General features: G+C 46.1%; 1 protein-coding gene across 1 annotated transcript in view; it reads right to left on the bottom strand.

Moving 5' to 3' along the window:
- Positions 1-18,495, bottom strand: part of LOC123505731 (cadherin-related tumor suppressor-like) — a 194,332-nt gene that overhangs the window by 4,852 nt on the left and 170,985 nt on the right. The window contains exons 8-11 of the mRNA XM_045257381.1: positions 6,654-6,834; positions 5,866-6,028; positions 5,253-5,343; positions 8-4,901 (exon numbers count right to left, since the gene is read on the bottom strand). Of these exons, the coding sequence (XP_045113316.1) occupies positions 8-4,901; positions 5,253-5,343; positions 5,866-6,028; positions 6,654-6,834 (5,329 nt within the window). The remainder of the gene's footprint in view (positions 1-7; positions 4,902-5,252; positions 5,344-5,865; positions 6,029-6,653; positions 6,835-18,495) is intronic.

Below are 18,495 nucleotides of genomic sequence, written 5' to 3'. Positions count from 1 at the left end.
AACTCACCCAGTGCGTGCTGTGTCATCACTGTAGCAGGTGCCATCATTGGAGCGACATTCATCACACGTCTCTCCATTGTGGGTACAGGAAGCAACACTGAGGGAGATGACCCGCCCATTGCGAGTTGCTGTCAGTTTGTACCACTTGCCATCTGATACTGATTTCTCCACTTGGATCCTGGAGATGGCTGTTCTTGCTCCACCAAAGCTAAAGCGAGGCTGTCCACCTTTCAGCTCAATGGCCACAAAGTCAGAGCGACCACCCGTTTGAAGACCATAATTGTAGACAAGAAGTGCATCAGGTTTGTTGGTAGAGAAAGTGATGGAGATGTCATTTGTGGTGGAGTCTAAGGTAGGGAAAGTCATATAGGAAAGTTCACTAAAGCTGAAGGTAGACTTTTCACAATGGGTGCCATAGAAGTTAATCTTGCATGAACAGTGGTAGCCAGGCTTGAGGGAGACACAAGAACCTCCATTGAGACAAGGGTTAGGACGGCAGGACTCGCTGGCCAGCTCACACTGGTTCCCTCGGTACCCTGGTCGACACAGACAGAAGAAACCACCTTCCAGTGTTGTCTGACATGAACCTCCATTGCGGCACGGGTTGTCATCGCAGGCATTGGTCTTGTCAAACTCACACTGTGGTCCTTGGCGAGTAGGGGGACAGGTACACATGAAATGGAAACTCTTCCTAGAGCAGGTACCACCAAACTGGCAAGGGTTAGGTGAACATGGGTCTTGGCGTAGTTCACACCTTGACCCTGTGAAGCCCTGACGACATCTGCATGACACATCGTGGCGAATGAGTGATGATGTAAAAATGAAGCTGGGAGAATCTGTGATCTCTGTTTCTCCATAAGCATGAATGCCATGAGAACACTCGCCACCATTCTTGCAAGGTGTGTCACTGCAGGGGTTGTAGTCAACAATCATCTGTAGTCCCTGCAAAGACTGGGTGAGGCTGGGTTCCTCCACTGCAAGTTTGCGAGTCACTTCAGCTGGCTGGAGGAAGGAGCTGCCACCTTGAGAGGCCACTGAGAGTGTCAGGTCTGTGTGGGAGTCAACATCCAGCATAGAGTAGATGCGGACTTGGCCTCCTGCAAACATAGGCACCAGTGTGTCTACAAAAGGCTTGTAGTACAGACGAAGAAAACGTTCAGCTGTGACATTCAGCAGTCTCAGTGTCAGGCTATTGTCCAGTGTATTGTTGTCAAAGGATTCAAACTGAAGAGTAACCTTAGAGGTGACATCCGGGTGTTTGCCATCATTGCCTGAAACACTTAGCGTGTACGTGTGGTCCCTTGGCACTCTCATAGCATGCAGGTTGCAGGCATTGGGGATGGAGAAGATGGCAGCATCTTCTGTCAGAATCTCACAGAAATATTGACCAGCTGTATCAGCATCATTGGGATGGACATCAGCCACTTTGCCTCCTGGGAAGACTCCCTGGAAGGTCTGGACCTTGACTGTGACAGTGCGTGGTGTGGAAGGAGAGTCATTCTTGTCCACCACAATGATGGACACTGGGTATTCAGACTTCATCTTAGGCTTGCCGCTGTCCTCCACCTCAATGCGGAAGGTGAGCTTTGGTGTAGTTTCACGGTCAATGCTGCGGGTAGTCTTGACCTCCCCCGTAGCTTGGTCTACTGTGAAGAATTCACGGTGTTCACCACCTACAATGTAGTACGTGAAAGGCTGTGTGTTAGGTGCTAAGTCTGGATCAGTGGCACTGAGAGTCATCACTGAGGTCATTGCTGGTTCATTCTCTCCTACATAGCCCACGATGTTAGGAGGATCAAACTGTGGACCATTATCATTCACATCGTCCAAGATGACACGGACAAGCGTGGTGCCAGTCTGTGGTGGTGATCCATTGTCAATGGCACCCACTGTCAAGTTGTAGACTTGAATGGTCTCACGATCCAACTGGGCTGTTGTTTCAATCACACCACTCTGTGGGTCCACTTTGAACACCTGTCCCAGGTTTCCACCAATGATAGAGTACGTGAACTGGTTATTCTGTGGTTGCACATCAGAATCCACTGCTGTAACAGTAAGTACAAGCGTGCCCACCAGAGCACCTTCAGAGAGGCGCGTTTCATACAGAGGTTGGGAGAATACTGGTGGATCATTGCCGTCCTGGATGGAAATTGTGATCTGTGCCTCGTCAGTATCATTTCCACGAATGCTGCCAGCATTCTTGGCCATGACAGTGAGTACCACTCTGTTCTGGCTTTCTCGGTCAAGACTGCGTGCCACTGTAATGACACCTGTGGTTGGCTGAATGAGGAAGCCACGATCATTACTTGCACCTACAAGAAGGTAATACACCATCCCATCCTCTCCTTTGTCTTCATCTGTGGCCTGAATAGCACCCACTGATGTGCCAATCTGAGCTGACTCTGACACAGTGAACTGAAACACTGACTGAATGAAGCGAGGGAAGAACTCATTCCGGCCAGTGACGTGCACCACGAGGATGGTAGAACCCCACTGAGAGGAATCAGGATTGGCAGCACGCACATTCAACACATATTGGCTCTTTTCCTCATAGTCAAATACACGCTTGGAAATGACCACTCCTGTATCAGGATCCACTGAAAAATATTCCTTTCCATCTCCTCCCACCAGAGAGTATTTGATCACAGCATTCTTTGTCAAATCTATATCTGTGGCATTGAGCTTGAACACTGTCGTGCCAGCATTGGCATTTTCAGCAATATAAGCATCATATTTGTCATGACTGAATCTGGGTGGGTTGTCATTGATGTCAGTGAGCACAACTGTGAGAAGGGCTGTGGAATTGAGAGGCTGAAAGGCCAAGTCACGTGCAGTGATGTTGAGGGTGTATTCCTGTACAGAGTCATAGTCCAGTGGATGCATGATAGTTACATCTCCAGTGTTTTCATCAATTGCAAACTTGCCTGCCTCATTGCCACTTGTGATGGAATAACGTACAATACCATTAGGACCCTTGTCACCATCCTTGGCCAGCAGTGTGCCAATGGTGTTACCTAATGGCTCATTTTCCAGAACACTGAACTGATAACTGAGTGCCTGGAATTCTGGAGCATATTTGTTCTCACCAGTCACCACCAAAGTGACCAGCACCTCATCTTGCAGTGGGGGAACACCGCGGTCCAAGGCACGCACCAGCAGCACAAACTGAGTGTCCACTCGTCCCTGCAGCTGCCGTGCTACTGTGATCCATCCGGTCTTCTGTTCCAGCAAGAAATAGTCGGTGCCATTGCCACCCACCTTCTGGTACTCTATTTCAGCATTGATGCCAAAGTCATGTTCGTCTATGGCTTCAAGTTGTATGATAGACTGCCCAATAGCAGAGTTCTCAGGAACAGGTGTGAAGTATCGATCTTGCAAGAACTTTGGTGGATTGTTGTTTGCATCCACTACATTGATCTCAATTGAGCTCTCTGAGGACATGGGTGGCTTCCCATTATCTGTGGCAACTACCACCAGCTGATATTGATTCTCTGGAGAGGGACCCTTGAGTGTGTGCTTGTATTGTAGTGCTTGTTTTGAGAAAATGTCCCCACTTGCCGGATCTACGCTAAAGAAATCTGAAGGGAATTTGAGCGAGTATGAAATTATGCTGTTGGGACCTTGCTTGTCACGATCTGTAGCTGTGACTTGACCTACAAAAGCCACATTTCTTTGCAGTTCTGGGAAATTAAAGACATAGTAACTCTGCTCAAATTCTGGGGCATTATCATTCTCATCTTGCACAGTTATGGTGAGTGGTGTTTCTGCACGCCATGAGCCATCCACAGCAGAGACCTTTAGTAGGTATTCATCATTGAGCTCCCGGTCAATGGCTCTTGCCACTGTCACATTGCCACTCACAGAGTCAATGTAGAACTTGCCACCAGGGTTTTCAGTAAAACTGTAGGTTGCATTAGCATTCTCACCAATGTCCCTGTCACTTGAGGTTACCTGGATTACAAATGTTCCCACTTCAGCATTCTCTGTCACATTGACACTGAACAAACGGGTGAAACGTGGTGGGTTATCATTTTTATCCTGAACAGTAACAACTACCATAGCAGTGCCTGTTTGTGCTGGAGTGCCTTTGTCCACAGCCTCTACTGTCAGTGTATACACTTCCACCTCCTCTCGGTCGAGCTGGATCTTGGTGTAGATACGGCCAGTCTCAGCATCCAGTGTGAAGGCCTCGGCAGCTGGCGAGTCTCTGCGGAGCTGGTAGACAACCTCAGCATTAGTGCCAGAGTCTCTGTCAGTGGCAGTGACTGTTGCCACCAACTGGGGTGGATACTGTGCTTCCAGGATGCTGGCATTATATACTGACTGTGAAAACACAGGTGCATTATCATTGTAGTCATTGACATTGACCACAAGTTGAGTTACAGAGGCAAGAGGTGGGTCATCAGAGTCTTGTGCAGCCACCCACACTTCATATCGTGCTGCTGTTTCATAGTCCAGACCAAACTGTGAGATGCGTAGCTCACCAGTGTTCTCATCGACAACAAAGGCTTGGCCCACATTTCCGCCAGCAATACTGAAGCGAACAGCACTCATGGGACCAGCCTTGGGAGATGCAGCAGTGAGGGTTGTCACCAAATCCCCACGTGCTGCCTCACTGAAGCTGAAGGTTTTCTCAAGCGCATCAAAGACTGGGAACAGAGTGTTTGGTTTGAGGTGGACCTGCAAGGTGGCTGTGGTGGAGAGTGGTGTCTCTCCAGAGTCAGTTGCAAGAACCTCCAGTTGGTATTCCTCTTCCCCAGCTAGTGCTGTTGATGCCTTGATGACACCTGTTTCCTGGTTCATGTAGAATTTATCAGCATCATTGCCAGAGAGGTAGTAAGTGACTCGTCCATTTGCACCATCATCAGGGTCCAGGGCCTCACTCCCAAATACAAAGTTTCCTGCAATGAAACATAGTTAAAGTTTACATGTTGCTCGTTTAGTTTACAGAAAAAGAATAGTTTGCTTAACTGTAATGAAATATAAAAGCAGAAGTTATGATGAGTAGACTTAAATGTAGTATATAAAACTGTCTTTATAACTAGGCACTATCTATCATCATTATTGGTTGGTCATTTAGAAGATAACACCAGACACTCTCTGTCCCTGGATCTGATTCCCAAGACATATTCTGAGTATTGAAAATGCTTATGTTCCTTCTTTCTGATTAATCTCTAATTCTTCTTCAGAGGAGGGGTCAGATGAATGAAAGCTTGTAATGCAGGTATGTGAGGGGGTGGGGAGGCACACACCTGGAGCCATGGGGTCTGGCACATGGATGAGGTACTGGCTCTGGGTGAAGGTTGGTGCATTGTCATTCTCATCTGTCACAGTCACCATAACCTGCAAGTCATAAAGCACTTTGTTACCTCAATGTTCAAATTACCAAGTTAGATTACTCTGAAATGAATCATTGTTATAAGAATGTAACAAACTTCATAATCTGCACATGTCTGTATATATATTACACTTTGAGGGAAATTACTTTGAATGTGATAAAAGATGGCTATAATGATTATTACAAGTTACACAAAATCCATTAGTCACTGCTGTTGTGGTGGCAGTGCTTTTTTTTTTTTCTACAACAATTGTCTCCTTGGTGTTGGTGTCAGGATGAACTTGAACACAAAGACTACTAGTACTGATGAAAACACACATCTACATATACATGTACAGTAATGCTGAAAGTGCAGAGTTTAGGTGTGTTTAAGCTGCCACTGAGGAGAGGTGATGAATGACTACATTACCACTGAGGGCACACACACAAGCACATAAATTCATGTTCATGCTACTGCAGGCACAGCATTAAACATCCACATCAACATGTATGTAACCAAAAGTAGCACCAATGAGGAAGTGTCTTACCTGTGTGGTGGCTGAGCGGGCTTCAGTCAAGGAGGAGTCTTGAGCCTGCAGCACCAGCATATACCGAGCCACCTTCTCCCGATCCAGATGAGCCACTGTGCGGATAATGCCAGTCCATTCCTCCACCATGAAGACTCCAGCAGCTCCCTCCACCAATGAATATCTGGTGGAAACATAAGATTGCTGGGCTGTGCTGCAGAGGTTGTTGGTGGATTCAGTATGAATGGCTGGGTGGGTAAGGTTGGTAGTGGGTTTAGAGTGAAGGAATGCATGGATGGGACTAGTAGAGAGTTTAACCTGTGAAGGGAGTTAAATGTGAAAGGTTGTAAGTGGGGTTGGCTGGAATTTAGAGTGCAGGGGTGTGCAGTTGGTATCAGTATGGCAGGGATTAAATATGGAGTGTGTGTCTCAGGTTGGCTGTAGATTTAGGGTGAAGGACTTAATGGATAGGATTAGATGTGAGCTGGCTGCCATCTGCAAAAGTTTGGACACTTTTTCAAATATAAAACACACACACACACACACACACACACACACACACACACCTTCCTTGTTGCGAAATTTCTCACATCCCCATTCCTCTCTCTCTCTCTCTCTCCAATACATATTTTCATTTACATACAGCAGTTTATCCATACATAAATCACTTTTCATTCATCCCATTATTTCGTCAAGAATCATTACTCCTACACTTATACACGCACACCTAGCTAATTTCAACCACTCATTTATCTTTCTTTTGCCTTTTTCTCTCTGCTGGCTTTCTCTTTTCCCAGTTAGTCCCTTACCTGATCTTGGCATTGGCACCGGAGTCCATGTCGGTAGCAGCCACGGCGACCACCTGGGTGTCAGGATCCACGGACTCGCTGACCTCAGCCTGATACACCTCATTCTCGAATCTTGGGGCATGGTCGTTCTCATCCTGCACCAGCACTGAGATCGTTCCCGTGCCAGTGAGTCGTGGTGTGCCTGCAAAAGGAATGAATTGTTAAGATTTGGGTGCTCGAGCTGCGAGTGTAGAGAGAAAGACAATTTTACGCATTAGTGGAGAAGCTTCGTGATATGAGCTAAAAAGGTGCAATAACCTCAGCTTGCTAAGTGACAGTCAAGGACGTAGAGAGAGAGAGAGAGAGAGAGAGAGAGAGAGAGAGAGAGTTGACAGTTCCAAAGATTTATACAGAAGTCGTGGGGTTAATTCGTGACCCTTAAGGTAAGCGTGGTGATTAAATGTTACTACGCACTCTACTTTCACTACAACAACAGCAACAGCAGCAGAGGCATCAGGAATAACGCTTCTACTATTTCTACTATGGTATGATATTACTGCAATACTACACAACCTCACACTTCCCGAGTCACAAAGTTGTGCAAGTGGTGTTTAACTCTTAAACTGCCACTTGGGACACCTTGGTAAGTAGCCTACATCTTTGTAAGTATCCATAAGAATATTAGCTACGTGTGAAAACAAAAATAAATTTTGCAATTTCTACCCAGTTGAAAGGGCTTATATAGTTTGTGTGTGTATGTGTGTCCTAATGGCGAGAGAACAAAGGGCCTGCCAAGTGCCAAACAAGAAGAAAATATTCCCTCCTCTTCATTCATTACTAATCATACTACTATAGAAAGTATGATAAAAAATAAATTATACATTTTTCAGGAGCAGTTTTGTGTAGGTCGACTGGTCTTTTGCAGTGTCTATTTTCTTGCAATCTTGAATCTCCATATTGTAATCCTTTAAAGCAAGGAAGGAATGGGGAAAAATGCGTCAGTATTGTTTCTTTAACGCCTGACAAGTTCTTCATTCTGCGGGAGACTGTTACCATTTCTAGATGTTCGCTCATCACCATCAGATACTCAAAGTCACTACTGAAACAATCGATTCTATGTGTGTGTGTGTGTGTGTGTTTGGTTAGAGAATAGGCAGCTGAGTCGATTTGGGGAGTTAGGTGAAGTTCGGAGCTTAGCGAGGACTGGTAGGCAGGCTGGCAAAATTGTCTGGCAGCAAACAACGCCAGCGCTTCCCCTTGCCGTCGTAAATCAATGCTCTCTCTCTCTCTCTCTCTCTCTCTCTCTCTCTCTCTCTCTCTCTCTCTCTCAGCTACACACATCTTCTTTGCTCTCTGGTCTCGACGCTTCAAACGACGCGCTATGAGGTATTATGTGGCATCATTATTTTTCACTCGGAGTCAGGAATCCCAAGTATCGCATATTAAGGCTCCTTGGGTATCGCGGTGCCCAGGTAAGGGATGCTGGATGGCTGCCGTAAATCATAGAAAAAGGAGAAGATATGGGAGTTTTGATTGATTTATATTGTAATGATTTATGGGCTACGAGACGAACTCACCTAATTGACAGTGTGTGTTTGGAGGTTCCCGGGAAGAAGAAAAGGACACATGATCACAGCTAGTAACGCTAACAAAAAAAAAAAGACAAAATAAAAGAAATAAGTGATTGGGCGGGAGAAGATGGAACATTCTACTCAGTGTTTTAAGATCTGAGCTCCTCTTTCCTCCCTCTCCACCCCCACCCAAAAAAAAAAAAAAAAAACCGCCGCCGCCACACCATCTTTTCATTTCAAAATCAAGCAGTAATTCCTGTAATTCTCCTACTTTTACTTTCAATCTAAGGCAATTAGACTGATGGGCCGCAGTGAACTCCGCCACTGCGCTATCGAATGATGACGCAATGGAGCGGCGTCCTCAAGAAACCGTGGCGCCTTTTAGAATGTTCGCACGTGACAATGTTAATGATGATGATGGTGTTGAAGGACGCTGATAATGACGGTGGTGATGGTGGTGAAGGTGACGGTAGAAAGCGATAGAGATAATGACGCCCATCACTTTGATAGATATTTCTTATTGCAGAACGGAGTGTCGAGATGAAGAGATAGAGATTAATATAGAGTAAGAGAGAGGGAAAGAGAAAGGGAAGGGGAGGGTAGGAAAAGGTTGGTCACCCATCACCCATGCCCCTAGAGGCTGTTGAAACCATTCCCATCCTATCACCTCCCCTCCCCCCACCTTCACACGCCCTCACACTCAACCCCCTCCTACCCACTCCCTTTCCTTCTCCTGCCCTCATATATTGATAAACATTCTTTGCTACTTTCTACTGGACAACTAAGTCATGCCTGGTGAGTGCCCTTCCTGAATCTCTCTCTCTCTCTCTCTCTCTCTCTCTCTCTCTCTCTCTCTCTCTCTCTAGTAGTAGTAGTAGTAGTAGTAGTAGTAGTAGTAGTAGTAGTAGTAGTAGTAGTGGTGGTAGTAGTAGTAGTTGCTGCTGTTGTTGTTGTTGTTGTAATAATAGAATAAGATAATGTTACTACCACCACCACCACCACCACCACTATCGTCACTACTACTACTGCTACTGCTACTACTACTACTACTACTACTACTACTACTACTACTACTACTACTACTACTACTACTACTACTACTACTACTACCGTCACTACTACTACTGCTACTACTACCACTGATACTACTACTACTACTACTACTACTACTACTACTACTGTATACTACTGTGTTAGCACCAATGATAGCGATAAAGAAGTAATGATAAATGAAAACGATATTAACTGAAATGAGAAAGGAAGAGGAGGAGGAGGAGGAGGAGGAGGAGGAGGAGGAGGAGGAGGAGGAGAAATGAGATGAGACAAAAGAAGAGGAGAGAGGAGAAAGAGAAAAGAGAAGAATGGACACGAAATGAGGCTTAACGTGCTTTGGGTGAATGAACCGTGGGTGTATGTATGTAAGTATAAGTGATCTGCTTATTTGAAAGTGTGTGTGTGTGTGTGTGTGTGTGTGTGTGTGTGTGTGTGTGTGTGTGTGTGTGTGTGTGTGTGTGGGCGCAAGGGTGGTGAAAGTTAGGTACTGGTAGTTATGCATGCCTTCCATACATGCCTACAACTCTCTCTCTCTCTCTCTCTCTCTCTCTCTCTCTCTCTCTCTCTTTCTAACATTCCTAAAAATCTAGATGCGTTCGTGAGAGGCTGGAGCGGGAAGAAAGAGAGGGATGGTAGAAAGGAGGAGGAGGAGGAGGAGGAGGAGGAGGAGTAAAAATAAAGGCAAGGGAGGGATATGGGAGGGATGGGCACAGGGATGCTGGCCGTGCTATAAAAATTCGCTCATTCATCACATCCTGTAATTTAGATTAATGTGTCGGTTGGCCTGCGAGGACGGAATGGGGGAATAGGGGGCTGGAAATGGGAAGCCTGAGGGCAGTGATGGGGGCTATAGGTAGGGGCCACTCCATTATATCGCCACTTGACCATTAGCACGAGGAGGAAAAAAGGGCAAAAAGCAACGGCAACAATGGCGCGAGGTAATGTTTTAAACTTAATGTCTCATGATGCCTTACCTCGAAGTTCTTAAGTTTCTGGCCATTTCCCCCTCTTTTTTTTTTCTCTCAGGAGAGTAGAGAGAGAGAGAGAGAGAGAGAGAGAGAGAGAGAGAGAGAGAGAGAGAGAGAGACGGCTCACTTTTGGTGGCCGCGACAAAGTTACAACTAACCGGAGGAGACGCAGAAGAAGGAGTGAAAAGTGCGAGGACGCAAAGGTACCGCTGTATCTAGTAATTAAGGTGAGTAATACTAGGTGAGCACTGTGAGTTGTGTGGCATTTTCTTGGCGGAGTGGTATTTTCAGACTGTGTGTGTGTGTGTGTGTGTGTGTGTGTGTGTGTGTGTGTGTGTGTGTGTGTGTAGGGTGTTGCGAGCGTTCTTGACCTTACGCCGCGACTGCACACCTCCCCGCCCGTCACACACATCCATCCACCCACCCCACCTCTGCCGTCCTCCCTCCGCCACCCCGACCATCTCGCTTTCCTTCCACCGCCCCGAAGTGACGCAAGACAGAGCCATCCCTGCAGGCGGCATGAAGGTCGACACTCAGCTTCGTCCCGCCGCCAGCCTCGTCCCCGCGTCCCTCTGCGCTGCTCAATACTTCGGTGTCTTGATCCGCTCCGGCCCTAAACCTTCCCATAAATACAGCAAAAATTATAGGTCGCGTCCTTATCCCTCCACGAACCTATACAAGAGGGGCAGTGGAGTGCAATTTCCACCCCTACGATGGCCGGGGGTGGATGGCATGCGTTGTGTTTGCTGGGGGTGGGGGTGAGCCGCTGGGGCAGAGAGAGAGAGAGAGAGAGAGAGAGAGAGAGAGAGAGAGAGAGAGAGAGAGAGAGAGAGAGAGAAGGAGCATACTTTGAAACACTTCTCCACCTCTCTACTAATTTCAAAAAGTCGAAGTTACAGTTACAAATTAACAAGATCTCTATATTATCAACTCTGTGGCCTTTGAAAATATTAGTGGTGAGAGAGTAAAGCGTTTTATTAACATAGGCGCCTGAGAGAGAGAGAGGGATAGGGTGGCTGCAAAGGACCGGGCCATCACCATCGCCATCCCATCCCCCATTCCACTATGTATGGGGCTCAGTGTGGCATGACTGGGGTCCATCCGTCGGGCCTAGTTTAGTGGCGGGGAATGGTATGCATGCTTGGAGGTGCGGCTATTATTTCAGGACCGCAGTGCCCCTAGACTGCACGCCGCGGCCCGAGGGTCACATGCGTCGAGGCTTAATGATTCCAGATTATACGGTGGATTGTCATTGGTGGCCGGTGATGCTGTGGGTCCCGGTGCTTGGCCAGGCGAGGTGCAGTGTGCTCTACCGGTCTCCTCCTCCTCCTCCTCCTCCTCCTCCTCCTCCTCTTCTTCCTCCTCCTCCTCCTCCTCCTCCTTCTCAACGCTCCTCTCTTCGTCCTCCTCCTATTGTTAATTTTTCCTTCCTTCTCTCATTCCTTCAACACGATTCCTCCTCCGTCGTTCTTTTTTTTTTTTCTGTTTCTTAGAGTCTGTCAGGGTTTATACTTTGTGCTTGTCTACTACATGCTCTTCCTTTACAGTTGTGTATGCTTTTTTTCCTTTTTTCTTACTTCTCTCTCTCTCTCTCTCTCTCTCTCTCTCTCTCTCTCTCTCTCTCTCTCTCTCTCATCATGGTATCCTTACTCCTCCAACTCTCTTCTCGCACGTCTCGTTTTTTCCTCCTTCATAAGTGGAAAACAATGTAAACATCTTCCTCCTCCTTTACCTCCTCCTTCTCCTCCTCCTCCTTCCCGTCCCTACCACTCCTTCATTCCCTCCCCGACACCTCACTAGCCTCCCTCTCCCGTCATCCCCAAGCCTTCCCCATCCCCGCAGTGCCCCTCACCACCACCACCACCACCACCACCACCACCACCACACCTCCCCAAGCGCCGACCACCCTCCCCTGCCTACCTTGCCTCCTCCCTCACCCCACCTTCCACTACCTCCCCCTTACTCGCTCCATTGTGAAGACCTGCACACACACACACACACACACACACACACACACACACACACAGCCAGAAAGTACTGATATGCCTTACTACTTCTGATGCGGCAATGTATGTATGTATGTATGTGTACCATGTATGTGTGTATGTATTATGTATTATGCGTATGTAATGTCACGTAGGGAAGCAGTAGTAGAGATGATGATGATGATGGTGATGACTATGGTGATGGTGATGGTGGTGGTAGGAAAAGATGAAGGAACAGTGGAGGGGCAGTGATGAAAGGGCAGTGAAAGGACGGTGGAGGGGTGTTAGGCAGTGGAAGGAGGAGATATAAGGGGGTTGGGTGGTGGAGGGACGTGGGATGGTGGAGGGGTAGTGGAGGGGTAGTGGAGGGGCGTTGGGTAATCACCTCTTCTGGACCTTCTGAAACATTTGTCATGACTGGGCCATTAAAGGTGAAAAAAGTGACAGGTGAAGCCATTAAGCCATAATTGACCCACAAGACACAAACAGTAGCAATTAGAGAGCTAATGAGGAGGAGGAGGTGGCACAGAAGGAGGAAGAGGAGGAGGAGGAGGAGGAAGAAGGAAAGGTAAGATATACGGGGAATCACGTTATAATAATGATAAAAAAAATGTTACATACGAACACTTAACGGGAAAACGGAGGAAGGTTTAAGAAGACATGCGGAGGGAAGAGGAATGGAGGAAAGGGAGGGAGGGAGGAAATGTCAGCGTTTACTCCTGGAAGTCTCACAGCTACTCAATGTTTGGTGTGAGGGCGGAGTGGTCTTGTCATCCTCCTCAGGCCCCATCTCTCTCTCTCTCTCTCTCAGGGGCGGAAGAAGGTAACCCCAACAGTCAACAATTAGTTCATTAAGCTCCGTCACCTTCATCGTCTCCCACCAAACGCGGTTCTCTATACTTTCCTCTTTATACCTTGCCTTCCTTCCCTTTCTCCCTCTTTATAACCCCCCCCTCTCTCTCTCTCTGTTTCTAGGAAGTCTTGTGCCTACAGTACGTATAAATGCGATAATAAAGAAATGATCTATAGACGGAAGGGACGGACTTGGAAAATGAGACGAAAGAGTGAGGTGAGGAGAGGATGAATAAGTGAAATAGAGGGAAGGTGGCAAGGTGGAATAGGGAGAAGGCAGGGAATGAGTGAGATGGAGGAACTAATGGAGGGAGGAATGAAATAACTTAGTGTGTTGAGATGGATGTGATGGAAATGGAGATGAAAAATAGAGAGGATAAGAAAAAGAAAGGAAAGAAAGGAGTAATGTGGAGGTTACGAAGAAAGAAAAGAGGAGAAAGAGAGAGAGAGAGAGAGAGAGAGAGAGAGAGAGAGAGAGAGAGAGAGAGAGAGAGAGAGAGAGAGAGAGAGAGAGAGATATGAGAAAGGGAAAAAGTTAATAAATCGCGTTGTGTCTGGCTAGAAATTATGGAAATAGAAATAAAAAAAAGAGAAAAAGAGAAAGAGAGAGAAAAAAAGAATGGTTGACGTTAAGACGAAGAAGATGAAATAAAAAGAAAGAGACGACGAAGAAGAAAAAAAAAAAAAAATCGACAAGTGTTTAGTAGAAATTGACGAAAAGGTGGGAAACGAAACAGAATAAAAAAAAGAAAAACGAAAGAAATAACGAAAAGAAAGAATAAAGTAAAAAGAAAGAAAAAGAAAATGGTGGAGGTTAAAAATACAAAGAAGAAAAAGAAAAAGAAGAAGAAGACAAGGAAGATATGAGGAAGGAAAAACATAATAAACCCAAGATGTGTTTAGTCAGAAATGATGAAAGGAACGAGAAGGAAGAACTGAGAAGGGGCGGATACAAGGAGGCCTGGCACGGGAGAGAGAGAGGGGGGATAGGGAGGGAGGGAAGGAGGGAAGAGGAGGTGGTGGAGGGGAGGGAGAAAACAATAAGGGGGGAAGAATTTTTATGTGGAGGAAGCTTTGTCTAAGGGAGGAAATTTCTCTTCTAGGATAGATTGGAATTAGGCATTTTCCTCCTCCTCTTCTTCCTCCTCCTCCTCCTCTTCTTCTTCCTCTTCCTCCTCTTCCTCTTTCTCCTCCTCTCTTATTCCTTGTTATACTCTTTTTTCTTCTTTTCTTCTTCTTCTTCTTCATTCTGCTTCTCCTTGTCCGATTCTCATTTTTCTTTTATTTTCCCTTTTCAATCATTTCACTCATCACCATCTTCTTCATCCTCCTCCTCCTCCTCCTCCTCCTCCTCCTCCTCCTCCTCCTCCTCCTCCTCCTCCTCCTCCTCCTCCTCTTCCACCTCTTCCTCTTACACCTTTCCTTCTACTCTTTCTCTTCCTTCTTCCCTCCTACTCCTCTACCTCCTCTTTCTCTTCCTCTTTCATATCCTCCTCCTCCCCCTCCTCTTCTTCTTCTTCTCCTCCTGCTTTTAAAAGTCCTACGTGCCCTGTTCCTTTTCTTTTTGCAACGGCTGGCATAACTACTCAATTCTCTCTCTCTCTCTCTCTCTCTCTCTCTCTCTCTCTCTCTCTCTCTCTCTCTCTCTCTCTCTCTCTCCTGTAAATAAACTTTCCTTTCTTTTCTCTCTAGTGATCTCTTTTTCCCTTCAAAAATTCCCCTTTATGAATTTCTACGAGTGTTGTCCGGTTTGGTCAGTCTGTACCCTAATGATTTCGTACTGAGAGAGAGAGAGAGAGAGAGAGAGAGAGAGAGAGAGAGAGAGAGAGAGAGAGAGAGAGAGAGAGAGAGAGAGAGGGCGAGAGAGAGATGGTATACTTCTCACCGTACAATCATCACAATTTCACTAAAATGATAAACTAGTTCACCACCACCACTAGCACCACCGTCATTACCACCACCACCACTTCCTCCTCCTCCTCCTCCTCCTCCTCCTCCTCCTCCTCCTCCTCTCAAACACTACAATAATTAATTTCAATGTTTTTGCTGTTTGCAATCCTATGAAATCCTCTTTTTTTTTTGCTCTCTTTCTCCTCCTCGTCTTCCTTATTCTTCTTTTTTGTCCTTCTGTCCTTCGTCATCTTCATTTTAACAGAGGTAAGAGGAAGTAGAATTCAAGAAGCAAAGGAAAAAGGATTAAAGAAAAAAAAAAAAAAAAAACAGGAGCAGCAACAACAACGAAACAATAAGAAAGAAAGGAAGAAGTTTACACATCACCACCACCACCACCACCACCACCACCAATACCAACACCAACAACAACAATAATAACAATAATAATGATAATGATGACAATGATGATGATAATAATAACAATAAAAATAATAATAATAATAATAATAATAATAATAATAATAATAATAATAATAATAATAATAATAACAACAACAACAACAACATCAACAACCCTTGGTATGGCGGGCGCTGTGATGGCGGCCGTCTCTCTCACAATTAGTGGATTTCAATGTACTCTGCGCGGCCCGGGGCTCTCTCACGGTAATTGGGAGGAGTGGCTGTTATTTGGATTTACAGCAACGGTCTCCATCAACATCTCTCTCTCTCTCTCTCTCTCTCTCTCTCTCTCTCTCTCTCTTCCATTTCTTAATTTCATTCTTTCATTGTTTTTTTTTCTCGTTCTTTTCCTATTCGTCCTTTTCATCCTTCTCTTGTTCGTGTTCATGGTTTAGTCCCTATTCTACTGTTCCCGTTTTCTCTTTTCTTTTATACTTTATTCTTTGCAATTTTTACTTCCTTTCTTTATTTTTCTTTCCTTCATGAATTCATTATCTTATTACTTTATTTTCATTCCATTCTTTTCGTTTTGTAGTCTTATATTTCTTGTTGTTCTCTCTCTCTCTCTCTCTCTCTCTCTCTCTCTCTCTCTCTCTCTCTCTCTCTCTCTCTCTCTCTCTCAATCGCTCAGGGCTCTTCCCAGCATCGCCTTTTTCCGGATGTCTGTTAAGAGACTGTATAAAGTAGAGGATCAGCTTGTATTCCATTAAAAGGGTTGAATTAATGTGTTTTTAGTTATGACATTTTTTGGACGAGGAAGATTATTATTTTTTTTTCTGCAACACATCAATCGCCAGAAGGTTAGATGGACATTTCCACGAACTTTCGCAGTAAAACGGTGAAGCAAGGAACGTGCTGGGCCGGTTAGTGTTAAAGTGATGGACTTTCTAGGATCTCTCATTCCAATGCATCTTGTCTGTCTGTCTGTCTGTCGGTCGGTCGGTCGGTCGGTCGGTCGGTCTGTCTGTCTGTCTGTCTGTCTGTCTGTCTCTCTCTCTCTCTCTCTCTCTCTCTCTCTCTCTCTCTCTCTCTCTCTCTCTCTCTCTCTTAAAAGCTTTGCTTACAAATAGGCTAGCCATTAAGTTATTGCCAAATGTTCTATTTTTATACATATATGTCACATTTGTATAACTTATGAGCTATAATAAATGTTCAATGTTCTCTCTCTCTCTCTCTCTCTCTCTCTCTCTCTCTCTCTCTCTCTCTCTCTCTCTCTCTCTCTAAATCAACTATACAACCAAAACCGGAAAATTCCAAAGGCAAATACTTGGAAGACGGACGAACGAAAAATAACACGTGTCTTCAGACCCTTGTACACCTGAGCCAGGTACACAAAAATTCCCAGGTAACTTAAAACCAGGTGCATCAACCTCAGGTAGTACCTTTATAGCCAGGTAAATAAAGAATGCCTGGTTGTACTACTTGGTTGGGCAGGTGCATCGATGTTATGGTGATTACTGAGTACTCGATCTACCTTTGAATTATTGTGCAAATTATGAGGTGCATCACTAAGTGGTACATGAGTGTGCATGGGTTTGTGAGGTAGAGGTGAGCGTGGCGCTAGTGAGGCAGGCCTTGTGTGGCTATGGCGGGGACACAGGTGCAGTGAGTAGCCAAGTGAGTGCTGCAGTGGGCAGTGTGAATGCCGAGGGTTTAAATAACAGGATTAGCATTGGGCAAGTGCCGCAGACCACTGGACGAGGGACAGCAGAAAACGGAACGGGGTGTGGCAGGGGACTGGCGGTAGGCAGGCAGGGGACGAGCACCGGCATGGGTCCCTGCCGGACCCTGACTAGACTCGCGACTCAGCCTCTATGCACGGTGGATAGGACCTCGCCGGCCCCTCGGGGTCGTCTCGTACAAGTGACTCGCAGAATCCACCAAACATTAATTTTCAGGGTGAGGACGAGAGTGCTTGTTTGCTCTCCGCCAGGAACGAGTGTTTGTAATTACCCTTAATGACGCTAGTTGCTCGCCGCGGGGACACCCTCTCTCGGGCAGGCCATGTCTCCGCCGCCACGACACGGCGGCATCGCAATGACCCTCCGTCACTACGTCCGCGGCGTCACCGTCACCGGGGGCGCCACGTGACTTGGGTGATAAGACGGCCGGCTCCTCTTTCCCGGCGTGGCACCCAGGGGCCCCGCCCGTCATAACGAGAGATGCAGCCAGCTTCGCGCCGCTCTCGGTTCACCGGTGACTGGCCGACATTTAGCGGGTTCTCTCCAAAAGGCTATCGCAGGAAGTTCCTAGACTGGCGGATGTGATGCATTCGACGCATGAGACGCGCGACGCGGCCATGAAAGGAGCAACTCCAAACCTTGACGAAACTTCTGCCGCCAAGACGCAAGGCAACAACCTGCTAAACAACACAACCAGCAAAATAAAGCATCTCATAGAAAATATTTAGAACATGAAATTACTACAGTTCTTGTTCTTCTCATTTACAGTGATGATGGTGCTGTTTGTGAGGGTGGTGGTGGTGATGGTGGTGGTGGTGGTGGAGGAGTAGGAGGAGAAGGAGGAGGAGGAGGAGGAGGAGGAGGAGGAGGAGGAGGAGGAGGAGGAGCAGGAGGTGGTGGTGGTGGTGGTGGTGGTGGTGGTGGTGGTAGTGGTGGTAATGAAAAGTCTTATGCAGCGACTATTCAGAGATTAACGGAACTTGGACAAATAGCAAATCAGCACGTCTGCTGAAGACCTCAGGGTAAAGGGGAAGATTTTGAGAACTGATGAAGCTTATGAAAAAAAAAAAAAAAAAAAAATCTGAAGAAAAGTAACTCATAATATCCAATGTACTGGTTATTGACATTGACTGTCAAAAGTGAATAATATTGCACAATGAAAGATGTTTTTATAAATACTTGGAAAACCGCTATTATTAACATCCTGAGATCGAATCGAATGGTAAGCGCAAGTTTTTAACTAATTAATTGAAAGTGTCATCACAACAGTTGAATGGCGGGGTCGGTCTATGCACCGCCAGGCCACAGTAGTGCATGGCTTTATCCTTTTCCTGGGACGAATTTTCGAAATTTATCACTTTTAACTACAAAAAAATAACCACGATACTCCTCGTCGTGTT

This window comes from Portunus trituberculatus, chromosome 18 (assembly GCF_017591435.1).
Source record: "Portunus trituberculatus isolate SZX2019 chromosome 18, ASM1759143v1, whole genome shotgun sequence".
Taxonomy (NCBI): Eukaryota; Metazoa; Arthropoda; class Malacostraca; order Decapoda; family Portunidae; genus Portunus; species Portunus trituberculatus.
Note: the sequence above shows the minus strand (reverse complement) of the source record. Positions and strands in the feature narration are given on the sequence as shown.